This window comes from Vanacampus margaritifer, chromosome 2 (assembly GCF_051991255.1).
Source record: "Vanacampus margaritifer isolate UIUO_Vmar chromosome 2, RoL_Vmar_1.0, whole genome shotgun sequence".
NCBI classification, from domain to species: domain Eukaryota; kingdom Metazoa; phylum Chordata; class Actinopteri; order Syngnathiformes; family Syngnathidae; genus Vanacampus; species Vanacampus margaritifer.
The window spans coordinates 7,289,439-7,315,094 of record NC_135433.1 but is presented as its reverse complement, the minus strand read 5'-3'; the positions used below and the strand labels follow the sequence as shown (position 1 = coordinate 7,315,094).

Here is a 25,656-nt window from a genome sequence, read left to right as displayed (position 1 = left end):
AAATGTATGGACTTTATGAATCAAAATCAGCGGTGTTGTAACCAGTGATACAGGTAACGTGTTACTTCAAAATGTGTGCGTTTACAAGTAATGAGTAAATGGTTACTAAATAAATAACTATATATTATAGAACATGTAAGGAATGTTCTAATTCGTATTCCCTGAGGGGCACATCATTGTTTTCAGCGCATTGACTAGTCCAGAAACGGCACTGGAGGAAGCGGCCAGACAGATTTGCATTTTCAAGCTAGAAGGTAGTCACTGATTTGAGTTTGCGTCAGCTACAAACAAAAATATTAAGGTTTATTGCACATTCTGTGCCGTCTACAAAGGCTAAGTAGCTTCAATAACCACAAAACATGGATGCATTAAAAAACATGGATGCATTTAATCTTAAAGAGAAAGTCACACCAGATTGTATGAATTCAGGAGACCCCCAAATTTAATCGCTATATTTTTGTACACTGAAATGTTGACTTTTGCCAGTATGTCAAGAAAAAAAAAGCTATCATTATTTTAGATTTTATTTCAAATGTATTTATTATTTTTATTTTTTATTTTTTATTTTCTTATTAGCAATCCATTTATGTTAAGTGGAAACCATATATATATATGTGTGTGTGTGTGTGTGTATATATATATATATATATATATATATATATATATATATATATACTTGTGTGTGTATATATATATATATATATATATATATACTTGTGTATACTTGTGTATATATATATATATATATATATATATATATACTTGTAATCTAATTTAGTTTTAAAATAAAGTAGTCATAGTTTAGTAGTAGTAGTTTAAGTACTTTACATACTACTTTATTATAAAAGTAACTAAATCACATTACAATTAATTTAATATCTTGCAATCTTAATAAAATAGTATGTAAACTATTTTACTATTTTGTAACTAAATTAGACCACCAGTCACAGTTACAGTAGTTAAAAGTAACTACAGATTACTTGCTTTAAAAAATAACTTGGTTACTTCACAGATTACTTTATTTTAAAAGTAATGTTGTTACTATTAAAGTAACCTGTAATCAAATGTAGTTACTTTTAGAATAAAGTAGTCTGTAAAGTCATAAATTAGTTACTATTTAGTTTGGGCACCCAATGGTGTAGTTAAAGCGCTATATAAAAAACTGTCCATTTAACAATTACTATTAAAGTAACTTGTAATCTAATTTAATTACTTTAAAAATCAAGTAGTGTGTAAAGTAACTAAATTAAAAAACTTTAATACTATCTAAGTTACTTTTAAAATAAAGTAATCCTTGAAGTAACTAAATTACGTTTTAAAGCAAGTAATATTTACTACTGTTTTTTTACTAAGTTACTGGTTGTAACATGGGCATTAGGAGCATACAGCATACTGAAGAACACACAATTTAAAAGCCACATTTATATACATAAATATAATATTTCATATAGTGTGATAAATTGCAATATAAAACACAAAATGCAAAAATGGATGGCTGCACATAATAAAATAGTTGTCGAACCCTGCACACTGCACGTCAGATCAGTCGGTTTTGGCCACATCGCTCATCGTAGACATAGAAGCAAACAGCTTTTGAATAAGAGGCAACTATGCTCAGAAGCCTTAAAGAGTGACAGTCAGTCCTCCTCCTCCTCCTCCTCAGCATGTCGTGGCCTGGTTAATGTCATTAATTCCATGCTGCTTTCTTCTTCCTCTCTGCCTCTTTTTCCAGATGATCACTCGCGTGTCAGGCTGCAGGCCCTGGAGGGCGAACAGAGCTCCGATTACATTAATGCAAATTACGTTGATGTAAGTACACACGCACACACCAGCCAGCGCCACCAACGCAAAAAGGTCACCGCGCTTCCTCTCGGGGGGGGGGGGGGGGAGGGGGTGGCAGAGAGGGCGCTGGTGCCGCCGTCGCAAGGGGCCCTGAGGGAGTGGGACTGGTCACACGCAAGCACACACACATTGTAGCGAGCTGCTGTATCAGTGTGTGCTTAAATTAAGAGCAATGAAGATCAGAGGGTGACAGCGCTCGTATTGAGGAAAAGAAGAGCAAACACATGCTAGGAAAAAGAGCTTGATACTAAATAGGTGAAGGGAGGACCTCTGTACCAAGGCTTTAATGCCATCTTAGAACCATTGTGGTACGACATTGTATGAAATGTACAAAATGCCTCCATTCTCTCTGATACCACAAAATACCGCTAAATCCCTCTTATATAGGAATCGGTGTCAAGGACGTATGTTGTAATGATGCAACTTGAAACAAGTTTTGTATGTCGAGAAGGAAGCCTTAAGTTATCCTGGGTTGTCACTGTCATTGTTGTGCGGTTTCTGTGGCGACCAATCCTCTTTGTCAAGCATTATCTTTTTCCGCTGAGAAGCAAACAGGTTCGTTTTTCCTTTTTTTTTTTTTTTTTGCTAAACCTTCACAAATCCTCCAATTTTGCTCGCACAAGAAAGAAGGCTGCTCTTTGGCTTGTTCTTGCTGCTGCTGTTGTGAAAAGTAAAGAAGCCAAAGAAACAGAAATTTGTATGGCCTTGACACAAAAGCAGCTTCCTTTCCCAGAGTGCTGCAGCTGTTATGTGCACAATGTTAGCCAAGATATTCTTTTTTTATTTCTTCTTTGTTTTATTGTTATATTTTTTATTATATTAATATTTTTCTTTTTAAATTGTATTATGTTTAATTTATTATTTATACATTACTTTTCTTTGTCGTGTCTTCATCAATGTACTGTAGTTGTGTTCACTGCATGTCTGCACCACACTGCCCCCCAAAGGCCACAGTGTGCACAGCAGGAACAACAAGGCACACGCGCATTAACCGTGCATTTAAAAAGATTAGCGCTGTTACAGGGAATTTGTGTTCGGTAATAACGTGTCATTTTGCAAATAATTAATACAGTGTTCCCTCGCTACTTCGTATTTCAGGTATTGCGGATTCACTCGATCGCGGATTTTCATTTGTGACATTTGTAACCCGATTTCTGGTTAAGGTAAGCCATTTTTAAGATTAAAAAGAAAAACCTCGTCAGCAGCATTTATATGCTAAAAGTTTATTAAGTGTAACAAGTGTTTAGAAGGTTAGGAGCCATGTGGGGGATCGTAATAGTTTAATAGAGGTGTAAATCAGCCCCCAAAATAAAGTATAAAAAGTGTAAACCTCTACTTCGCGGAAGTTTACTTAAAGGAATGTAACGGAAAGTGAAAAGTGTATTTCTAGTTATGTATGTATTTTTTGTTTTCAGTTGTTCTACAGGGGATTTATATTTACAATATTATTTTATATGTAACATTTGTATTTTTAATATTATATTTTACATTTTATTTCTAGGTTTTTATTTTATTTTTAATTTTTTAGTTGCTTTTTTTATTTTATTCTGAAGTTTGTATGCAATTTTGATATTTTGTAATGGTTTGATTAAATTTGGATATATCTTCAGTATTTTTATTTATATTATTATTATTTATTATTTTATTTGTTTTCTATCAATATTATTTGTATTTTTAATATTTAATTTTTTTTATTGTATTAATTTTAAATTAATTTTTAATGTACACTGTCAGTCATGTCTGGACACTCAATAGCACTACAAAGTGTTTAAACCTGTGACTGGGTGTGTATGTATTTTCTTTTTTTAAATGTTATTTCCTTTTATGCTTTTTTTTGTTTCGTATCTTTTCTCCTTATAACTTGACATCCACCGTTCAAATTGAACCACACAACCCCGCTGGCATCCCCTGCATTCTAAGCAACACTCATTTTTCAGCACTTACGTGGACTCAAACGTCTCTGCACGCCTTTTTTACGCCGCCTTAAAGTTGTTAAAAAGACACGTGAAGCGTGTTACGAAGCAGCCTAACCGGCTTATATGACCTGATTCCCCGCAAACGCCGCCATGAGAAAGACGGGCCGCTAATAGCCTGGTGATGTACCTGCCCCCGTGCGCTCATTTGTAATCTCTTGTTACGCCTTCCCGGCATCAATTCATAATGCAAGGTGCACCTTCAATTATTTACCTTTGGCCGCTATTGGTTTTATGGTCCATTATGTTGCACCATACAAAGCCGGGGCCCACTTAAAGTCGACAACACGCGCATAATCAAGAGAGCGCCGACAGACGGCTAACGATGTTTTTTTGTTTTTTGTTACTCTTTATCTCATCAGAACGTGCCAATAAAAAGCCCGTGCGGCCGACGATCCCCGCTGCTTTTGTTATTGCGCGGAAGCCGCCAGATGATAATGATGATGGTCTTCACGAGGGCTCGGTAGTAAGCGAGTCAATGTAGCCCCAAACATGTCGAGTCATTAGGCTAAGAAACGGCACCCACGCCCTGATTGTGTTTTAGCATGCGTAGTGGCAAATGCAAAAGCACTCACGGTAAATCAAGCATGTTGGTAAATTATTATGTGATGTTGAAAATGAAAAAGAAACATGTTTTTTCAATAAATATGCTACTCATTAGCATTAGCAAACCCAACAGTACAACATTTTGCAGGCTACATGAGACAACATTCTTATTTTAAGCAATATTTGGGAAATTTACAGTAATCTTTTTCTTTTTTTAAAGTGCAATTATTATGGTGTTTACGGTAATTGTGTTTTCAACCTTTTCAGATTTTGCGGGATTTTCGGTAGTCTTGTTTTAAGTAGCGCAACTTTTATAAGGTTTATGGTAGTTGCATTCTAACCTTTTCAGCTTTTGTGGCATTTACGGTAGTCTTGTTTTAAGTGGTGCAACGATTATAAGATTTAACTCATTCACTGCCATTGACGGCTATAGACGTCAAAAATTCATTTGAACAATTTTTATTAGTTTCACATTTTTTTTCCAGTTTTGTTAAGAGTATGAAAACCTAGAATTTTTTTTTATTGTACCTTTAGAACAGATATACAATTTGTGATTAATCGATTAATTACAAATATAAAATTTAATCGTCTGACGCCCCTAATTTTTAATCATCTTTTCTTTTTTGCAATTAGGGGCATCAGGCGATTAAAATTTTTAAATGTAATTAATCACATGACTTCACTCGTTAACTCAAGATTAATCAGTCCTAATTTAACTGGTAAAACTTCTAGCAGCTTTTGGTAGTCTTGTTTTGTGGTGAAATTTTATGGGATTTACACTCGTCTTATCAGAATCACATTTATTGGCCAAGCATGTAAAAGCACACAAGGAATTGGTCTTCACGGTCACAACCCGTCCGAGAAGCGTGCACAAATAAAAATGACCAACAGAGGGAGACAGTACAGGAAGCCTGGCGATTTGCTAATTAGCACCCCAGGTTTATTGGATAAAAAATAAATAAATAAAAAATAAACCATGAGGGAAGGGGTGGGGGTTCAAGGCCCAATCTGTGCTCCTTTAGGAGGAGCACAGTATGGACCTGGAAAAACATGTGCAAATAGCAACACAATGAGTTTTCGTAAATGTGTAACTTTTATGAAAGTTTTAAGGCATTCTTATCTTTGAGGGCTTTATTGAAGTCTTGTTTTAATCTGCAAATGTTTTATGGGATTTAATTTCTTCAAGTTTTATGGGATTTACGGTAGGGTCTTTTTTTTTCTTTTTTCTTTTTTTAGCAGTGCTACTTTTACGGGAGTAGTGGCTGTCATCTTTTCACTTGTGCAAGTTTAATGGGAGTTTAAAAAAAGAAAAGTTTTAGCCAGTGGAAGTTAAAGGGGAATTAAATGAGCCTTGTTTTAACATGTGCAACTCTTGGAGATTTACAGGAGTTTAACCTTCGCATCATGTGAGTAGACTTATTTTTACCTGCCTAACATTACATTAGTCTTATAAGATGTATGAGAATTTAAAGTAGTCTTATTTTAAGTAGAACAACTTTTGTTGTGGGCATTTCCAACAGTCTTGTTTTAAGTAGTGCAACTTTTATGGGATTTACGGTAGTTGCATTGTGACCTTTTTAGCTTTTGGGGGATTTACAGTAGTTTTAACCTGTGTAATGTGTATGGGCTTTATGGTAGGCTTTTTTTTTTTTTTGTGTGTGTGTGTGCAATAATCCCGTTTTAACCAGTCCAATTTTTATGAGATAAACACTAGTCTTGTTTTAGCCAATGCAACTTTTGGGAGAATTTTTGTGAACGTGAAACTTCTTGAGATTCACTGTAGTCGTACCTTTGCATCATGTAAGGAAATTATGGTAGTCTTGTTTTAACCTGCTCAAATTGGCGGGATTCGTGGTTGACTATTAATCTGTACCATTTTTGGAGATTATTAATAGTCTTATTTCAGATTCAAGACGGTCTTATTTTAACTAGTGCAACTCTACTGGAATTTACATGATGTAGTCGTTTTTTAACTTTTGCTGCAATTTGCGGTCGTCTTATTGAGACTCATCCCTCCAGCGTTTTATTTGTAGCAAACGTGGGATGCATGTTACAGTTACAGTCGCGGCTTTGAAGCCCCCATTAGCGGCCGTGTGCTAATTCAGTCAGAAAATACAAATAAAAGGCCCGCGGGTGGACGTTCCTGCCTGCTGAACGTTTCAGACACGCCGCGCTGATAACTGGCGAGAACGCGTCGCGATGCTAAAAACAACATGTAAATGATCACAGCCGCCAAAAAGACACAAACAACCAACGATCATGTTTTATTCCCTTCTATACACGTGATTTATTCCACTCTTGACCTTCTTCTTCTTCCGCGTCCATTTCCTCACCTGACAAGCGTCTATTGCGGCAACGCTGCCTGACAGGACGTCACATGAAAGCACAAACAAGATAAAGGAGTCATTAAAAATGGAGAGCGAGCGAGAGAGGCATCCTTTTTGCGTCCGCGCGCGTTTGTCAGCGTCCAGGCTCGATTGAATATGAGGGAGGAAGGTGGCGATGATGATGATGATGATGATGATGATGATGATGATGGGGGAAGGAAGCCTTTAAGTCCTCCTGATGTTTTGTTTCCCGTCTGGCGTCTCTGGGGAGAAGACAAGGAATTGGGCAAGCGCAACTTGAAGGGATTAGCGTAATCCCGCAGACTGGAAGCCCGTTGTGAAGACGGATGCTGTTAGTCGTATCGCGGGGATTATCGACACTTTGGCGCCTCGCTACAGAGGTGTGCGTGCGTGCGTGCGCGCGTCACATTCATGATCGGTGTGTAGATGTCCACAAAAAAAAAAATATATATATATATATATATATATATTTCATCTTTCGTCATTTTTGATGTGCCAACAGAGAATCATTTTTCTTATGTTGTCCTTTCTTTTATTTTTTGCAGGGTTACCACAGGCCAAATCACTACATCGCCACTCAAGGTAAGATGTTGTTTGATTCAGGCCCGACTAGTGTGACGGGCTGTTTCAAAAATGGATACATGCTGTAAATGGGATGAGAGTGAAGTTTGTTGCCACAGGTTAAAAAGAGAAGAAAATAACCTGGCAGAGAGCACTTAAGATTCAGGCCCGACTCGTTGACGGCTTAAATGTTTTAAACATGGAAACAGAAAGTCACGGGAATTGAGTAAAGATTGATGTGGGGAGCATTTCAAGCTACAAGGAAAGAAAGTAACAACAGAGGGTTTTCTGCTTCAGGCCCGATTCATTTTCTGCCTAAACAGGCTGCTTTAGAAATCAAAACAGAAAATCATCAGGAAGTGCAGAAGCATTTTGACTTGAAAGGAAGACTATAACACATAACTATGGGCCCTTTTTGTTCAGGCCCGACTTGTCAGCTGTTTGATAAGGTTGTTCTTTTAAACTCATTCACTCCGAGCCCAGTAAAAATGGATCTTTCTATAGTTGTAAATGGCCAAAAAATCACAAACATAAATTAAGTATGATCTGGGATGATATGGGAACTTTTGATTCAGTCCCAGCTAGTGTGCTGCCTAAACAAGCAGTCTTGAAAATCCGAACGTGAATTAAATGAGTAGTGAGTGAAATTTGGCGCTAAAAGGGGGGGAAAAAATGAACATGGCATGCTCCTGATTCAGGCTGAACTAGTTTGCTGCCTAAAGGGGCTGTTTTTAAAATCACAACTTAAACAGGACATGGGTGAAGTTTGGTGCTGAAAAATATTGAACAAAATGAAAAAGAATATCATGGAAGAAGACACCTTTAAGTCGAGCCCGACGCGTGTGTTGCGTAAAAGAGCAGGTTTAAAAATAAAAAAACGAAATTATCGGAGGAGTGAAGATTGGTGCAGGAACAATCTGTAAAAAGGGGGGGGGGGGACATGTCAGAAGCCACTTTTGATTCAGACCCAACTATTTTTTCTGACTAAACAGGCTGCTGTATGAATTGAAACATAAAGTGAACGGGAAGTAAAGTCAACAAACTACAGTAAAAGGAAAAAATTGAAAATGGCAGAAACAACCTTTATTTCATACCCAACTAGTTTGCTGTTTGAACAAAAAACTAGTAGAAGTGACTAATAGGCCTAGTGAAAAAAATAAAAGGTAAACAGGAAGTGAGTGAAGTTTTCATGTGGGAACATTTTAGCGCAAAAATGTTAAATTGTAGATGGACTGAGCTTGTATCGTGCGTTCAGATGAAATGAACATGGCAGGAACTTTTTACTCAGGCCCAACAAGTTTGCTGCCTAAACGTGCTGTTTCTGAATTCAACCCAAATGTAAACAGCAAGTGAGTGTTTGATCCAGTTCAAGCTAATCTGCTTAAATGAACATGACAGAAGGTACTTTCCATTCAGGCCCGACTAGTTTGTTGCCTAAACGCCAATGTGTAAACAATGTAATAACATTTACATATTATTTTAATAATTTTATTGTGGTTGTGTCTACACGTTTCCACCTTCATATCAAACCTGTGCGCGCGCTCAGGAATGCTGTGGCATGCATCGTCATGCTCCGTCTTCCATCTGTGTGGCAGGAGCAATTAATCGGGCTGCAGGATGATAATTAAATAAATGAAAACAAAAAAAAAAACTCAATGGATTATCTGACATGTGCGAGCACATTTTGTCACTGTGTTCCTCCGGCCGGCGGATTTGCAAGGCGACGAGCACTTAGCGCCACCCTGGAGGTTAACGATTGACTGATGCTCAATCGTTAGCAATTTAGTGCCGCACGTTAGCCCGCTTGGGGTTGCTTGCGTGCGTGAATGTTGATTGCGTACCCTACTTTAATAATAAAAAATGATAAGTCAAAAATAAAAGAAAGGAAAGTGTGAGGCTGATTTTTTTTTTTTGTATTTGTTGTTTAGCGAAGAGGAGGCCTTAATGCATTCACAAGCTGCTCAGGGGGGTGCTGGGAGTTGCATAATTAGCTGTTCATTAGCGCGGCGCCGCTACTCCTCAGCGTCTCAATTAAAGCCGAGCTTCTGTTTGCTCACCAGACGTGCACGCATCGCGCTGACTGTCCAGCCAAATACACGCACGGGATTGAGCCGTCTCCTCGGGATCAATTTATCGATTTTTTAATTTTTTTTATTGTTGAGAGGGCCGGCTGATCACGTGAAATGTTGTGTTGGCACGAGTGGTTTTCTGTCTAAACTGCTTATTGTAGGAATCGAATGTGGGGGCATATTGAGCTGAAAGAATAACAAATTTAGAATAGCATGGCACTGACTGTTGCCTAAATTGGTTGTTTAAAATTTTTAATTTGTACTTCTTCCTACTCCTTTTTTTTGTGTATGGGTTATATTTTTATGTTTTATATGATTTTTTATATCTTTGAGTATAATGTTTTTCTTTTCTTTATATATATATATATATATATATATATATATATATATATATATGTGTGTGTGTGTGTGTGTGTGTGTGTGTGTGTGTGTTTGAGAAATAAAATTCGTTCATCCATTCATTCAAATGATGATTTTGATACAGGCCGTACTGGTATCAGGAAAGGCCCTGATACTGCATTAACTCTTTGACTGCCAAAAACGTTAAATAACGTTTAGTAAAATCCTATGGGGGAGTGCCAAATACGTTAAAAGACGTTTTTTCAAAACAGAGGTGAAACTAACCATTTTCTATTGTTGATTACTGAAAAACTGAATAAGGTAGATTCAAACTTTTTTTTCTGATGAAAGATGAGAGTCCAATCTTTCATTTGGTAGTATGTGTGTTTCCATAGTCCAAACACGTAATTTTCTGTGGACCTTGAAAGATCAGTCAAAAATGCTTAAATCGGCTGGCACCCACGGCATCCCTTTTCTGAAAACGTCTGGCAGTCAAAGAGTTAAAACAATGGTATCGGCATTGGAGAGTACTAACAAGTAAGGTGCCAATACCATTATTTCCGATATAGGACTTTGGATGCAGCGTCTTGTGTCTTGCTCATCATGCATGACATTCACTGATGTGTGACATGTTTACTGCATGCCGAGCCAAGATATCCTATTGGTCCTTGAATGCTCTGAACCAATGGCAGGACAGCTATTTCATGTTGAGAAAAAAAACGTAGGTATCAAGACTGCAAAACTGGGTATCGGAATCGGTATTGGGGCCCAAAAAAAAACTGTATCAGAAGTTTTCATACTCTCGTTACCAAATACGGCTGCATCGTTCAGTCATTGTTACAGTAATTGTATAATCATTCATAAAATTGGGTTAAAATTAACAGTATGTTCTGTACTGTAAAAAAAAAAAAAAAAGTTTGATATTGATTTGTGTTGGTCATTTTTCTGCCACTAGATGGCATATTTGCATTTGTAAAGTGTGTGTTTTCTTTTCATATTAAGAGCTATCTCATCTTTAACATGAAGTACCTTGTGAAATTCAGCACATTTTTAAAATTGTAAAATACAACTTGACCCCATTGTCTACAAATGTATACATTATTATTCAATTTATTACTGCTAAATTTTGACGTGGATGTGTCTGCTGCATTGCGACTGGAATTCCCCCAGTAAATGCTTTCCAAGTAGTGACACCCCTAGTTGTAAGTATAAAAATAACATGGCAGAAGCCACATTTAATTTAGGCTGCCTAAACGGGCTGTTTTAGAAATCAAAACTCAAAGTAAACAGATTGGTGCAAAAACATATAAATAACATTTTTAATTGAAGTCCACCATGTAAGTAAGCCCTTTTCGCACTGCATTTAGCAGGGAGTCTGTTGTCAAACCCGTTCATTGTAAAAGTAGTGAGGGGCAGGAACATGGAATGGAACATTGCTTGGCGGCAAGGTACTGCGTGGTAAGAATTGGAAAATCTATTAAATTGTAGAGGAGCACTTTTAATCTAGGTTAGACTAGTTTGCTGCCTAAATGGGATGCTGTAGAAATCAAAATGGTAACTAAACAGGACGCTGTTTAAGCCTAAAGAATAAAAATAACTTGGCAGACAACCTAGTGTAATAATAAAATCAGACATAAGGTAAACAGTTTGGAAGTGCAGTGCAGGAACATTTTGTCTTGAATAATACAAATAACACTAGTCAGACCCGACTAGTTTACTGCCGAAAGGGGCAGCTGTACAATAGAAATCAAAGTGGAAAGTAAGCATGAAGTGAGTAAATTTTGGTGCTGCAAAACGCACTTTTAATTCAGGCCCGACTAGTTTGCTGGTTTATTAGCCTTTTTTTCCCCACAACCCAAATATAAACATCTGTATTCTCCAGGAGAAAGACAGTAACCTCCTATTAGGAGGGGAAACGGCGACCCTCTGAGAGTAGCAGTCAGCCATTGGGCCAAACGGATGAAAAGTGACGACGAAACTCAAAACCAAATTTGGGCCAAGAGCGTCGCTCATTAGCTAGTGGGGCTATTGAGGAGTCCCTCGGTGGCGTCAAGGTGACGACGACAGGTGCGGCAGCTGTCACGCCATTAAAAAGCCCTCGTGCCCGAGCTCACCCTCTCATTACGTATTTTGATGTATTTGCACTGCGGCGCATTTACTCGCCACTGTAAACGTCTCGCCTGTTTTAATGCGGCGCGGATCATTTCAGGCAGCACAGCGCCACCTTGTTTTTCTTTCGTTTGCATCGGGGACTAGTTTCTTCCATGGACCACGGTGACCAATCCCAAACTACGGTGGGCTTGACGTGTTGAAAAAAAAAAATCCCCAAAATCAACAACAAAAATTGAGCCAGTGATTCTCCAAGGGTGGCTCCCTCTAGTGGTATGCGAAAGAATCACTGCAAAAGTAACATTTGGTTTTTAGTAGAATGCATTTGCATTTAATCTTTAACTCTTTGACTGCCAAAAACGTTAAATAACGTTTAGTAAAATCCTATGGAGGAGTGCCAAAGACGTTAAAAGACGTTTGTTTCAAAACAGAGGTGAAACTAACCATTTTCTATTGTTGATTACTGAAAAATGGAATAAGGTAGAAACAAACTTTTTTTTTCTAATGAAAGATGAGAGTCCAATCTTTCATTTGGTAGTATGTGTGTTTCCATAGTCCAAACACAAAATTTTCTGTGGACCTTGAAAGATCAGTCAAAATGCTTAAATCGGCTGGCACTGGCGACATCCCGTTTCTGAAAACGTCTGGCAGTCAAAGAGTTAAGAAATGTTTTGCTTTAAACTTGTATTTATGTACATTTGTTGTTGTTATTTACGTTATACTTGCAAAGTGATTTGCCCCCCCCCAAAAAAAAAAATTGGTTGTTCAAATAATTGCATAAATGGCCTCCCACATGAATGAAACATCTTGGAAATGCTACATTCCGTCAACAGCGGAATACCGCGTGGCGTTCACAAGAGCGTCGATCCATGTTTGTGCCATACCAAAGAAACGCCGACCCTCACAACGGGAACGACGGCCCTCGCAGTTGAGAGGCGCTTCAAACTTTGCAGACAAAGAAAAATAACTGCCGCTCTCACCTTGGCGTTCCCCGAGCGACCGAGCGTTCAAACACTTGCGCTTCTTCCTCTTCAATCTCGGAGCGAGCGAGCGAGCGAGCCCCTCCGCAAGGTTCTCCGCTGAGAAAGAGCAAAATAGGCACACGCGTCTCATTAGCGCCGCTAATGTGCTCGCGTAAGCGTGTGCCCAACTTGAACTGAAGAATTCACCAGAAATAAAAGTCATCAAAAAAATTTATTATTTATTTTATTTTTTATTTTTTTGTGGGTCTGCTTACAATAAGCATCGTGATTCTATTCATGTTGCTAAGGAAAAACTGCCTGTTAGGGTCAAATTTTCAGCCTGATGTCGCTAAAATGGCAGACTTCCTGTATCTTTTCTGACATGGGTTCTTGATACTTTTTTGTGGGTCTACTCAACGATAGATAGATATTGATATTAAATTTCATGTTGCTGAAAAAAACTGGCTTTGGTCGCGGATTTTTTTATATATCCCAGGGGCTGTTGCCTAACGTAAATTTTCATCCAGATGTCTCTAAAATGGCAGCTTCAAACCAAAATAGCTGACCCCGTCCGTCCATGTCTTTTGAGGCATGGCTTTTGATACTTTTTTTGTGGTTCCACTCAAGATAGACATTGCTATTAAATTTCATGTTGATAAGGAAAACTGGCTTCCGGTGTGGAATTTTCAAAATATTCCAGGGGCTGCCGACCCAAATAAATTTGTAAATTTTTACCACCCTAAAATGGCAGCTCCAAACTCAAATGTCACATTTCCGGTTTCTTTTCAGGCATGGGTTCGTAATACTTTTTTTTGTGGGTCTACTCAAGATAGGCATTGATATAAAATTTCATGTTGCTAAACGAAACTGGCTTTGGTCGCAGAATTTTAAGTATATTCCATGGGCCGTTTCAAAATTTTCTTCCAGATGTCTCTAAATGGCAGCTTTAAATCAAAATGGTGGACACCCTGTATCTTTTAAGATACTACTCACAATAGACATTGCAATTAGATTTCATGTTGCTAAGGAAAACTGGATTTCGGTGTTGAATTTTCAACATATTCCACAGGCTGCTAACAAATGTAAATTTTCACCCAGATGTCTATAAAATGTCCGCTTCAAACCAAAATGGCAGACTTCCTGTATCTTTTCTTGCATGGACATTGCTATTAAATTTCATGTTGCTAAGGAAAACTTAAATTTTCTAAATATTCCAGGGGCGGTGACCAAATATAAATTTCTACCACCCTAAAATGGTAGCTTCAAACTAAAATGGCAGATTCCTCGTTTCTTTTCATGCATGGGTTCTTGATACTTTTTTGTGCGTCTACTCAAGATAGACATTGCTATTAAATTTCACGTTGCTAAGGAAAACTGGCTTCCGGTGTTAAATTTTCCAAATATTCCAGGGGCGGTGACCAAATGTAAATTTTTACCACCCTAAAATGGTAGCTTCAAACTAAAATGGCAGATTCCTCGTTTCTTTTCATGCATGGGTTCTTGATACTTTTTATGAGTCTACTCAAGATAGACATTGCTATTAAATTTCATGTTGCTAAGGAAAACTGGCTTCCGGTGTTAAATTTTCCAAATATTCCAGGGGCGGTGACCAAATATAAATTTCTACCACCCTAAAATGGTAGCTTCAAACTAAAATGGCAGATTCCTCGTTTCTTTTCATGCATGGGTTCTTGATACTTTTTTCTGAGTCTACTCACGATAGACATTGCTATTAAATTTCACGTTGCTAAGGTAAACTGACTTTGGGGGCAAATTTTTCACATTTTCCAAAGGCTGCTACCAAATGTAAATTTTCACCCAGATGTCTATAAAATGTCCGCTTCAAACCAAAATGGCTGACTTTCTGTATCTTTTCGTGCATGAGTACTTGATACTTGTTTGTGAGTCTACTCACGATAGACATTGCTATTAAACGTCACGTTGCTAAGAGAAACTGGCTTTGGGTGTTGACTTTTCAAAAAGCAGTTTGAATGAGTTCACCTCTCTTTCGCATTCCTGGAACTTGGAGTAGATGTACTCGAGGGTTTCGCACAATTCCCTGCTCTCAAATTCTAGAGATTTGGCGGCATCTTCTATCGATGGGACCCACCAAGTGTTAAGGCCTAGAGTTCGAAAATCAGCACAGGGTCAGCCGTTTTGGTGAAAAATCCCCCACTTCTCTCCCTGAAAAGTTAGGACTCTCACATATACTCTCACATATACCCTTCTAGGAAATCCTCAAATGAGACCTGATTTGTAGCAGGTAATATAAGTGGCCTTTTTAGAACACACATTTCATCTGACAGACTGTTTACGTTCTGAGTTCTGCTGTTTTGATTAGCAACAGAGTTCAAAAGGGCAACTTGGCGTTAAGGAGTAAAAGTAACTTTATTTGTCTTGTAATCTCGAAATCATTTCTTGGTTGAGTTGTTGGTGTTGAAAAGCCTTTCTCTACCGGTCCCCGCACGCATATGGAACAATAAAGTCCTCCAGGATCTAACTTGGCACCAGACCCCACTGAAGGATTTTTTGTTTATTTTTTTCCATAATCGTAATAATGCCAAGTGCTCGTGAGCTACCTACACACCAGCTGTCCCTCTTTTTCCTCGCCCAAACTTTTCTTTTCCTCCTCCCTCAAGCGAAGACGGGCAGTGTGGGAGGTGGTCGCGTGCGACGCTGCGGATTGTCCGAAGTTTTTCTTTTGTTGTTTTTAAAAAATGCAAGAAGACAAACACAGGGTATTGGTTTTACATTTGTCGATTTAGTTTTGACAAAAAAAGACACTACAACACAAGGTCGCCTCATATTTGTCTTTTTAGAATAAAAGTGTTCAATTTGGCTTTACAAAGCACAAGCTGGCAGAAGAGAAAAAAAAGTAAAAAATCACACACAAGCGACAGATTGGAGTGTTACAATCAAGTAGAAATAAACAAGAAGGTGTTGAAATGAGATGTAAAGCAGATCAAAGGCGATGAAGAACTAAGTCGACAGGCGCGAGAACAATCTCACATTCATGAAAAAGCAGAACAATGTGTAACATTTTTGCTGCATGCCTTAAATGGGGGCACATCAAAAAAACAAGCACATCAAATTGAAATCATAACATAAAGGAAACTAATTTGTTGACCGAAATGAAAGAGGAAAAATGGCCTATAATATTTTAAATTTGTAAACCTAAAAGGGTGCGACTTTTTCCACATTCAAAGCATGCAGCAACATTTTACACCTGTTACTTGTTTCTGCCTCGCCAAGCATGTGTCGCCATTGATGATCGTCTCACATTTTGCCCGTGTTTATTTTTGACCTGCTTCTCATCACATGTAATTATCCAACACGCTGTCGACAAGTAAAAACAATGAGTGCATTTTAATAATCAACTTTGAGTTTGCTCGTCGACATCATTTGACTAATTTCTCCACGTAATTGCTGTTGGTTGGGGGCTTGTGTGCCAACTTGATTTGCATATCCTAATTAATTTGCAATAATTTCAAAGTCGCGTGCTTGATTAAACTAATATTCATCCTTGTTAATTAACCTGAATAATTCTAGAGAGTCAACTTCCCATTAATCGAGAACTGACGTGAAACTGTCTTGCCTGTTGTGAATGAAACACTACATGGTAAGACTGCAACTGACGATTTTTTTTAAATTGTCGACTCCTTCTTAAAAAATGGCCTAAGTCTTTTTTTTTTTTCAGGAAACACAAACATTTTTTTGAACCATTTGCATTATGAGGCCGATTTAGACAAAAATACTATTTTTTGCAAAAAAAAATGATTTGGGCAATTATTTTAAGAGGTTGACGATATGTTAATCCTTTTGTTGATTAATTGATTAATGTGATTTTTTTTTTTTATTATTGAATTTCCAACACTTTATCAAAAACAGGACATTATTTGAAATCAACAGTGTATAAAATGTCCTAACATAAATGAAATATGATTCAGTTCCTGGTTTGGTCTGTAACATGTCAGAAAATTGGCAAAAATGCTGATCATTGTTTTCCAATAGAAGATTGCAAAAATGTCTTATTTTGAAAAAAACACAGATAATCAGTACGCTTTCATGGAGGACTACAGAAATCTGAGAATATTTACTATTGCAAGGCTGAAATTCCAGGGATTTAGACTATTTTAAATTAACTCGGCTGTTTTGCTGGATTTTGACTGATTTTGCAAGGTCTACAGAATATTGTGTTTTATTGCTATAAAAACATAGAACCTACCAAAAGAAAGATTATATCCTCTTCTATCACCAGGAAAAAAAGTATATTTGTATCTGTTTCAGCTTTGTAGCAATTAGCATTGGAATGTAGCTAAGTTTCATCATTATTCACAAACCTTTCGAAAAAGAGCTTGTTGCAACATGGCCCTGGCTGATCTCTTATACTCTGCTGTCACCTGGTGGCCGTTTTTTATAATAACTACCATTATTCAATGCAACCTCTTCAGGTCAAAAGCGGCATCAAACCTTTTGTATGTTCTAGCATTTTAAAAAAAAAACGTATAAATATGTTTTTGGGAGTGAAGGAAAAAGTATTAAAAAAAACATATGTTTTTGGGTTTGACTGAGTTAAACGGGTCGCTAAACGATTTATTTAGTATATATCAATTAATTAATCAATTAGTCGTTGATTAATCTTTACCAGGAAGTTTTAGCACATCCTTCTTCAATCATTATAAAAGGTGTAAAACTGCTTCATGCTTTGAATGGCAGATAGTGCCATCTGCGGGTCAAATATGTAAATTGCAGCCAATGCCCCCCCAAACAACCCACCCAAAAAAATCCCCCTCAATTTCTTGTGTGTCTTCAGGCCCCATGCAGGAGACAGTGTTGGACTTCTGGCGGATGGTGTGGCAGGAGAACACGGCGGCCATCGTCATGGTGACCAACTTGGTGGAAGTCGGACGGGTGAGTTGCGTGCTTGCTACACTTCACGGTCACATGACCCCTCCTGGGCTCCTGAGAGGGCGGGGGAGGGGAGGCTTCTCATCCAGTGAAGAGTACAATTGATATTCTTTGAATATTGCACTCTCTTCTCTGTTAGTATCTCCCGCGGCCTTAATGTGTTGCACTTGGCTCGCTGAGCTGCGTTCAAGAGCTGCACCAAGCAGTTAATTGAGCGCCCCGGTGGCCGAAAGGTGCTGAGAAACAAGCGCACCTTTTCACATTCTGCTGATTTTGCAGCCTAGCGGAGCTGCTCAATGATTCACGGCGCCCGCCCGCTGCTCTCCTGGTACCTCATTAGGCCGCTTTCGTGCCCGCCGAGCCCCGCCCCTCACCTTCTGCACACCTGCTTAGCGGCGGCGGGCGGCGTCCTCTGCGCCCCCGTGGGGGTCCCACGAGCGGCTGCTATATGATCCCTGGCCAATGCCGGCTGCCGCTGCACAGTCGAGCTCGCTCGTAAAGTCGTCGAAGCGTGGCGCAGTGGGCCATCTGCTCGCTGATGAATTTTGGGAAATCCAGCAGCACACGCTCTACGCTGTGAGGAGGCGGGGCCTTGATGTATGAGATACTCCGATTTTCATTTGGAAGAAGTGAGTAAATTCACTTTGATTCCCGCAGTTTTTACCCCGTAGGAAATCATCTGTTGGCTGCCACCTTGCACAATGGAAATCAACTCAGCTAGTAGAAACAAATAGTCATATTAAAACTCGCAACAGAAACGGTAAAGCACATCTGCTGAGTTAGCATGATCATTCCTTGTCAACTTGAGCTACTTGCTCAATAGAAATAAACATAACTGAAAAGAAGACAGTTACCATTTCACGCTCAGTCACCTGGAAATGTCAAATCAGACACACTCAATTGCTCTGACGGGATCTGTCCTTGTACATTAGAAATGCAATAAACTGCACACCTTTAACTAATCCAGAACAAAAACAATGTATACAGTACATATATATTATGTTTATAGTATATATTACCATTATTTTCTGCTCTATTTTACTTATGCAATCAACTGCCAACCTGCACAATAGAAATCAACCTGGCAACTGTGAATAATCTAGAAATAACCTTATCAATTAAGCACTCATAATGTCAATGTTAACACTAATCCACAGAGTGAAAATATAAATACAGGCATACTAATAATACTGACATCTTGCACAATGGAAATCAATGCCGCAACAATCTAGAAACAACCCAGTCACATGAGCACTCACAATGTGAACTCTAACCCATACTCACAATTACTGTGATGTGATTGGTCCTTATCAGTTATTCATCATAACGGCTAACGTGCACATTAGAAATAAACTGAACATCTAGAAAGAATTGACAGAGGATATAAAAATAAATCCACATCATGCCAGTTACACGTGTAAATGCCATAATTATGCAATCTCTTGTCTTGTTTTTCATAACTGACAACTTGCACAATAGAAATCAAAAGTGGCAACAATCTAGAAACAACCCAATCACATGAGCACTCACAATGCGAACTTTAACCCATACTCACAATTACTGTGATGTGATTGGTCCTTATCAGTTATTCATCATAAGTGCTAACGTGCACATTAGAAATAAACTGAACATCTGAAAATAATCCACAGATGATACTAAAATAAAATAAGTCCACATCATGTCAGTTACACGTGTAAATGTCATGATTATCCAATATTTTTATTAATCGCCACCTTGCACAATAGAAACAAACATAATGGCAAAAGAAGGAAGCCTTAATGAGACCAATTGTGACCGAGTGGAGCGGGTCACTCCGACATATGATAATGTCTGTAATTCCTCCGAATGGCTGAAAGTGGCCATCGCCATGGGGGTTTAGTCAACCCCGACTTTAGTGCATGCGCGCGCGCGCGCGTTGTGAAATTCTCATTTCGCCGCTAACCAGTTCACGGGACCCTCAGAGGAGTCGTGAAGGCGTTCCTTCGTCATCTCTCCATCTCCCTCACTAGCAACAGTTTAATTGAAGAAGAGGAGGAGGACGAGGAGGAGGGCGGGTAATTCTGCACTCTTATTATTCCTAATACCAGTAATATTTCCACTGGAGTCTTTTAGATTCCTGTAGGGAAATCTGTTCTTAACAGCCCAGGGTTTATTATTTCACATCATTATTGGACCTCCACCTCCCTCCCCTCATGCATTTTTTCATGTTCTCCCTCCCCGGCCGCTCAGGTTCTGTACCATTTAACTCATTTTCACATGGCCGAGGGATGAGATGCAATAACGTGCGAACGGAGACCCCCCACCCCCTCGCACCTTCACTGATGGGGTTTTACGAGGGGCCGCCCGGCTCATTCTGACGTGCCCGAAGCGCCGAGACATCAGGCGGCGGCGGCGGCGGCGTGTCGTGCCAATTATCCCTTTTACAAGTCGCGCACCGTGCGGCTTTACGGCGCTCATCAGATGCGATTTATGGCACCTTTGTCTTTTTTAGGTGAAGTGTTGTAAATACTGGCCCGATGACACCGAGATCTACAGAGACATCAAGGTGACGCTCATCGAGACCGAACTCCTCTCCGAGTACGTCATTCGTACCTTCGCCGTGGAGAAGGTACGGTTACGCACCGACAATTATTCGCGGTAGCCGCCACCTTGCACAGTGGAAATCACGCAATGAATCTGTCATACAAAACAATAGCCGCTTCTCTCATTAGTTATTTCCTCTCCTGTTAGGATGGGTTATCAGGAACAGCAATTATTTCCCGGGTCAATTTGACCCATGTGTACTCTTGAAAGATAAAAACGCATCCCAATAATCATTATTAACCATTTTCATTGCAAATATTTGAAATGAGCCATTTTTAACAGGTTTCATCATCAAATGGTACTATTAGTAGTCCTTTAACTTTATAATGGGTCATTTTGACCCGGGCTATGTTCCAAAAGCATTCCGATAATCATTTTAATTGAAAATATGTCAAACTGAAACATTTGAATTGATGAGACATTTCATAGGAAAAAAAACAACTTTAACTTTAAAATGGGTCAATTTGACCCGGGCTATGTTCCAAAAGCATTCCGATAATCATTTTAATTGAAAATATGTCAAACTGAAACATTTGAATTGATGAGACATTTCATAGGAAAAAAACAACTTTAACTTTAAAATGGGTCAATTTGACCCGGGCTATGTTTAATATTCCAAAAGCATTCTGATGAAAATTTAACATTAAATTGAAAATATGTCAAAGTGAACCATTTTATTGTCTGTCGATGATTCAATCAATTCAATTCAACTTTATTCCGGATTCTTGGTCCAAAGTAAACAAACATAAAACAGAAATACACACAATAAAACAATAAAAACAGAGGACGGTTATACAGTCATCAGACAGTCATGCCAACGTCTCCACATCCTGACTGATATCGTACCGATGAGACGTTTCATCATAATATTGATACTTTTTCCCCTCTTAAAATGGGTCATTTTGACCCGGAATGTTTAACATTCCAAAACCAACCCAATAAAAAAAAAATTATAGCTTATTATTAAGCATTTTATTTCACCTAATTCAAGCTTAACAATTTCTTAGTCAGTTAATGTGACGTTTCATAGCAAAAAAAAATGTTGGGTCACTTTGACTTATACTTAATGTTTCAAAGCATCTTAAGTGTTTTTTTATTGCAAAATATGTCAAAATTAACCAAGTTTGCCAGCAAAAAGCTAACATTTGTTCTTTAACTTGAAAGTGGGTGATTTTGACCCACAGCGTAACAGGAGGGTTCTTGACAACTGCCAGCATGAACAATAGAAATAAGCAGAATCACTAGAAATCATCGATAGGGTAAAAAGCACACGTTTGTGTCATGCTCCATCACATATGCGCTGCATAAGCAGCATTGGAATGTGCACATATGATGAATGCGATCGTGCTTCTCACCTGTTATTCATGATAGCCCGGCCTGGTCAATGTGGCAACCTAAGCGAGATTTCATTTTTAACATTGCCTTAAATTCATTTGATATCGTTAATTTAAAATACAAAATAGAAAAAAATACTGTAGCGCGATTTGTTAGACAGCTAATTTTATTGGCCAAATCAAAATAATTTGAGAAAAATATACAAGGCGTATGATTCTCACTTGTAAAGTAACAGTTATTAGTAATAATTTGAATCTAATTATATCGAAGGTGAAATTGTTGCCGCATCCTGAATCCACAGCACCCTTAGCGTTTGCCTCATCTCATCTAATGGGCGATGATAGCCACCACCTTGCACACTCGAAATGAACAACAATCCACAGTGTAAAAAACAAAATAATTAAATTGCCAAATAAAAACACAGGCTAAACTATTGTTTTTTTGTTTGTGTGTGTGTGTTTTTTACGTATGTTTGTGTGCATGTTACCACGGCCACCGTCTGTCCGTCACCACCCCTCAGCGAGGCGCTCACGAAATCCGGGAGATCCGTCAGTTCCACTTCACGGGCTGGCCTGATCACGGCGTACCCTACCACTCCACGGGGCTGCTGGGCTTCATCCGCCGCGTCAAGTCCAAGACCTTGAGCAACGCCGGGCCCATGGTGGTGCACTGCAGGTACAGTAAATACTGTAGTAGGAAGGAGTGGATGGATGGATGGATGGACAGAGTGGATGGATGGAGAGAGTGGATGGATGGAGAGAGTGGATGGATGGGTGGAATGAATAGATAGAAGGATGGATGAGTGGATGGATGATGGATGGACGGCCAGAGTGGATGGATGGGTGGAATGAATAGATGGATAGAGTGGATAGATGGACGTATAGATGGATGGAGTGAATTAATGGATGGATAAATTGATGGGTGGAATGAATAGATGGATAGAGTGGATAGATGGACGTATAGATGGATGGAGTGAATTAATGGATGGATAAATTGATGGGTGGAATGAATAGATGGATGGATGGAGGGAGTGGATGGACAGAGGGAGTGGATAGATAGTTAGATCATGGATGGGTGGATGGATGATAGATGATAGGTAGATGGATGGATAGATTGTAGATGGATGGATGGATAGAGTGGATAGATGGATGATAGATGGATGGAGTGGATTAATGGATGAATAGATTGATGGATGGATGAGTGGATGGTTGGATGGATGGAGTGGATAGATGGATGGATGGTGGAATGAATAGATAGATGGATGGATGAGTGAATGGATGGACGGATGGATGGAGTGGATTAATGGATGAATAAATTGATGGGTGGAATGAATAGATGGATGATGGAGTGGATGGAGGGAGTGGATAGATAGTTAGATCATGGATGGATGATAGAGTGGATGGATGGATGTAGATGAATGGATAGATGGATGGAGTGGATAGGTAGATGGATGGATAGATTGTATATGGATGGATGGATAGATGGATGGAGTGGATTAATGGATGAATAGAGTGATGGATGGAATGAATAGATGGATGAGTGGATGGATGGAGTGGATAGATGGATGGATGGGTGGAATGAATAGTTAGATGGATGGACAGAGTGGATGGATGGATGGACAGAGTGGATGATGGGTGGAATGAATGGCTGGATGGATCAATGGATGGAGTGGATTAATGGATGAATAAACTGATGGGTGGAATGGATGGATGGGTGGATAGATGATAGAGTGGATGGATGGATGTAGATGAATGGATAGATGGATGGATAGATTGTAGATGGATGGATGGATAGATGGATGGAGTGGATTAATGGATGAATAGAGTGATGGATGGAATGAATAGATGGATGAGTGGATGGATGGAGTGGATAGATGGATGGATGGGTGGAATGAATAGTTAGATGGATGGACAGAGTGGATGGATGGATGGACAGAGTGGATGATGGGTGGAATGAATGGCTGGATGGGTGGATGGATCAATGGATGGAGTGGATTAATGGATGAATAAACTGATGGGTGGAATGGATGGATGGGTGGATAGATGATAGAGTGGATGGATGGATGTAGATGAATGGATAGATGGATGGATAGATTGTAGATGGATGGATGGATAGATGGATGGAGTGGATTAATGGATGAATAGATTGATGGATGGAATGAATAGATGGATGAGTGGATGGTTGGATGGAGGGAGTTGATAGATATATAGATCATGGATGGATGGATTGTTGCTGTTACGGTTTGTAATTCATGTTTTGGGCCAAGATATGAAATGAGTCGTCCGTGTTCTTTCCTTCACTTCTCGTCAGCGCTGGCGCCGGTCGGACGGGCTGCTTCATCGTCATCGACATCATGCTGGACATGGCGGAGCGCGAGGGTGTGGTGGACATCTACAACTGCGTACGGGAGCTGCGATCGCGCCGGGTCAACATGGTCCAGACCGAGGTAGGCCGCCTCCGGGACCCAGGGGCATGACACTGGGAGTTGGGTCTTTAGATCAATAATCACTATTTTGCATTCAATATCAAATATAATAGCATACATGATTGAGCAGTCACTTGTTGCTAGGCAGAATTCATGAAGCACATTACATTATTTTTGTTTTGCCTTTTTTTTTTTTGTTGTTGTTCAGCCATGTACACAACATGGTTTCATTAACAACTTTGGGCACCACACAGCAGAGAAAGGATTTGTCAGGAACCCAGTAATCACTACTCTGTATTAAATATAAAATATAAAAGCTTTTTCCACCATCTACCCCTTGTGCACCAAATGCATCGTACACAATGAATTCATAACATCATCAGGACTTTTGCAAACATGGGTGTCACTTCCTTCCCACTTGCACCTGAGCGCACCTCACAAAAAGCGTTTATTGCGGCGCACGCTCGCTTGGCATCGCTTGGCATGTCCTGCCGTCGTAAAAGAGCTTTAAAGGCTTATAAGCGGGCAAAGGACTTTCCTGAACGCGGGCCATCTGGTGCCACTTGAACGCATCGTTTGCTGGTAATTCCCTTTTAAAGGAGCAAGCGTCGTTGGGCTTAATGGCGAAACGTTTCAGCGCCGCTGCTGCCCGAGCGCCGCTCGCCCTTTTCCTCAAGTTCAGTGACCTTCAAAGTGTTCCCAAACCTTGTTTTTTTTTTTGGTGTTCTTGCTTGACGACCTCCTTCGCAGTGATTGGCTGCTCTGGATACTATACTTTTGATTTGTAAAACATTTTGAATCCATTCATTTAAATAATTTTTACAAATAGCTAGCGTCGAGCCGAAAGCTCATAAATCACAATTTTCGTATATATTTTTTTCAAAAGTCATCTTTAAGAATTATTGATCACTCTAAAGTGTTGAAAAAATGGCTTGCTCTCTTTGATGATGCAGAGTTAATGGTTGAACAAATATGCCATATAATCAATAACGTTAGCATGATATTTAAGATAATGAATTAAAAAAATAATAATAATAATAATTGATGTTCAAAAAATATATAATTTAAATTTTCTTATTGTTATTGTTTTGGTTTCTGGTTCTATAGTATTTTTCAGATATTGGTATAGAAAAAAATCACAAAATAAAAAGTTTGAAATAAATGCATATAATTTGTAACATTATTTAAAATGAAACCAAAAATAATTGCTTGTTGAATAATTGTATGTTAATTTATATACTTTAATTATGTTTATTTATATATTATTTATTTGGTTGCTTGGTTGTTTTCTGGTTCTTGTTATACAAACCCAATTCCCCAAAAGTTTGGACACTATACAAATTGTGAATAAAAACTGAATGCAATTATGTGGAAGTGCCAAATTTCAATATTTTGTTCAGAATAGAACCGAGATGACAAGTCAAAAGTTTCAACTGAGAAAAATTATCATTTTAAGGGAAAAAGAAGAGGGGATGCCTCAAAGTGGTGAAAATGGCCTTGTCCCAACTTTTTTTTAGATTTGTTGACACCATGGAATTTACAATCAACATAGTTTTCCCTTAAAATGATACATTTTCTCAGTTTAAACTTTTGACCTGTTCTCTATGTTCTATTCTGAATCAAATATAAAAAATTGGCACCCCCCAAATGCATTCA

The 25,656-nt window shown here is 38.8% G+C and overlaps 1 protein-coding gene across 7 annotated transcripts in view; it reads left to right on the top strand.

Annotated features, from left to right (window-relative positions):
• The window catches only part of LOC144042751 (receptor-type tyrosine-protein phosphatase mu), a 245,438-nt gene that overhangs the window by 206,715 nt on the left and 13,067 nt on the right, over positions 1-25,656 (top strand). For all 7 annotated transcript variants that reach the window (XM_077555675.1, XM_077555673.1, XM_077555680.1 and 4 more), the window contains 6 exons: positions 1,733-1,809; positions 7,255-7,291; positions 17,563-17,660; positions 20,149-20,265; positions 22,096-22,250; positions 23,886-24,021. In XM_077555675.1, the coding sequence (XP_077411801.1) occupies positions 1,733-1,809; positions 7,255-7,291; positions 17,563-17,660; positions 20,149-20,265; positions 22,096-22,250; positions 23,886-24,021 (620 nt within the window). The remainder of the gene's footprint in view (positions 1-1,732; positions 1,810-7,254; positions 7,292-17,562; positions 17,661-20,148; positions 20,266-22,095; positions 22,251-23,885; positions 24,022-25,656) is intronic.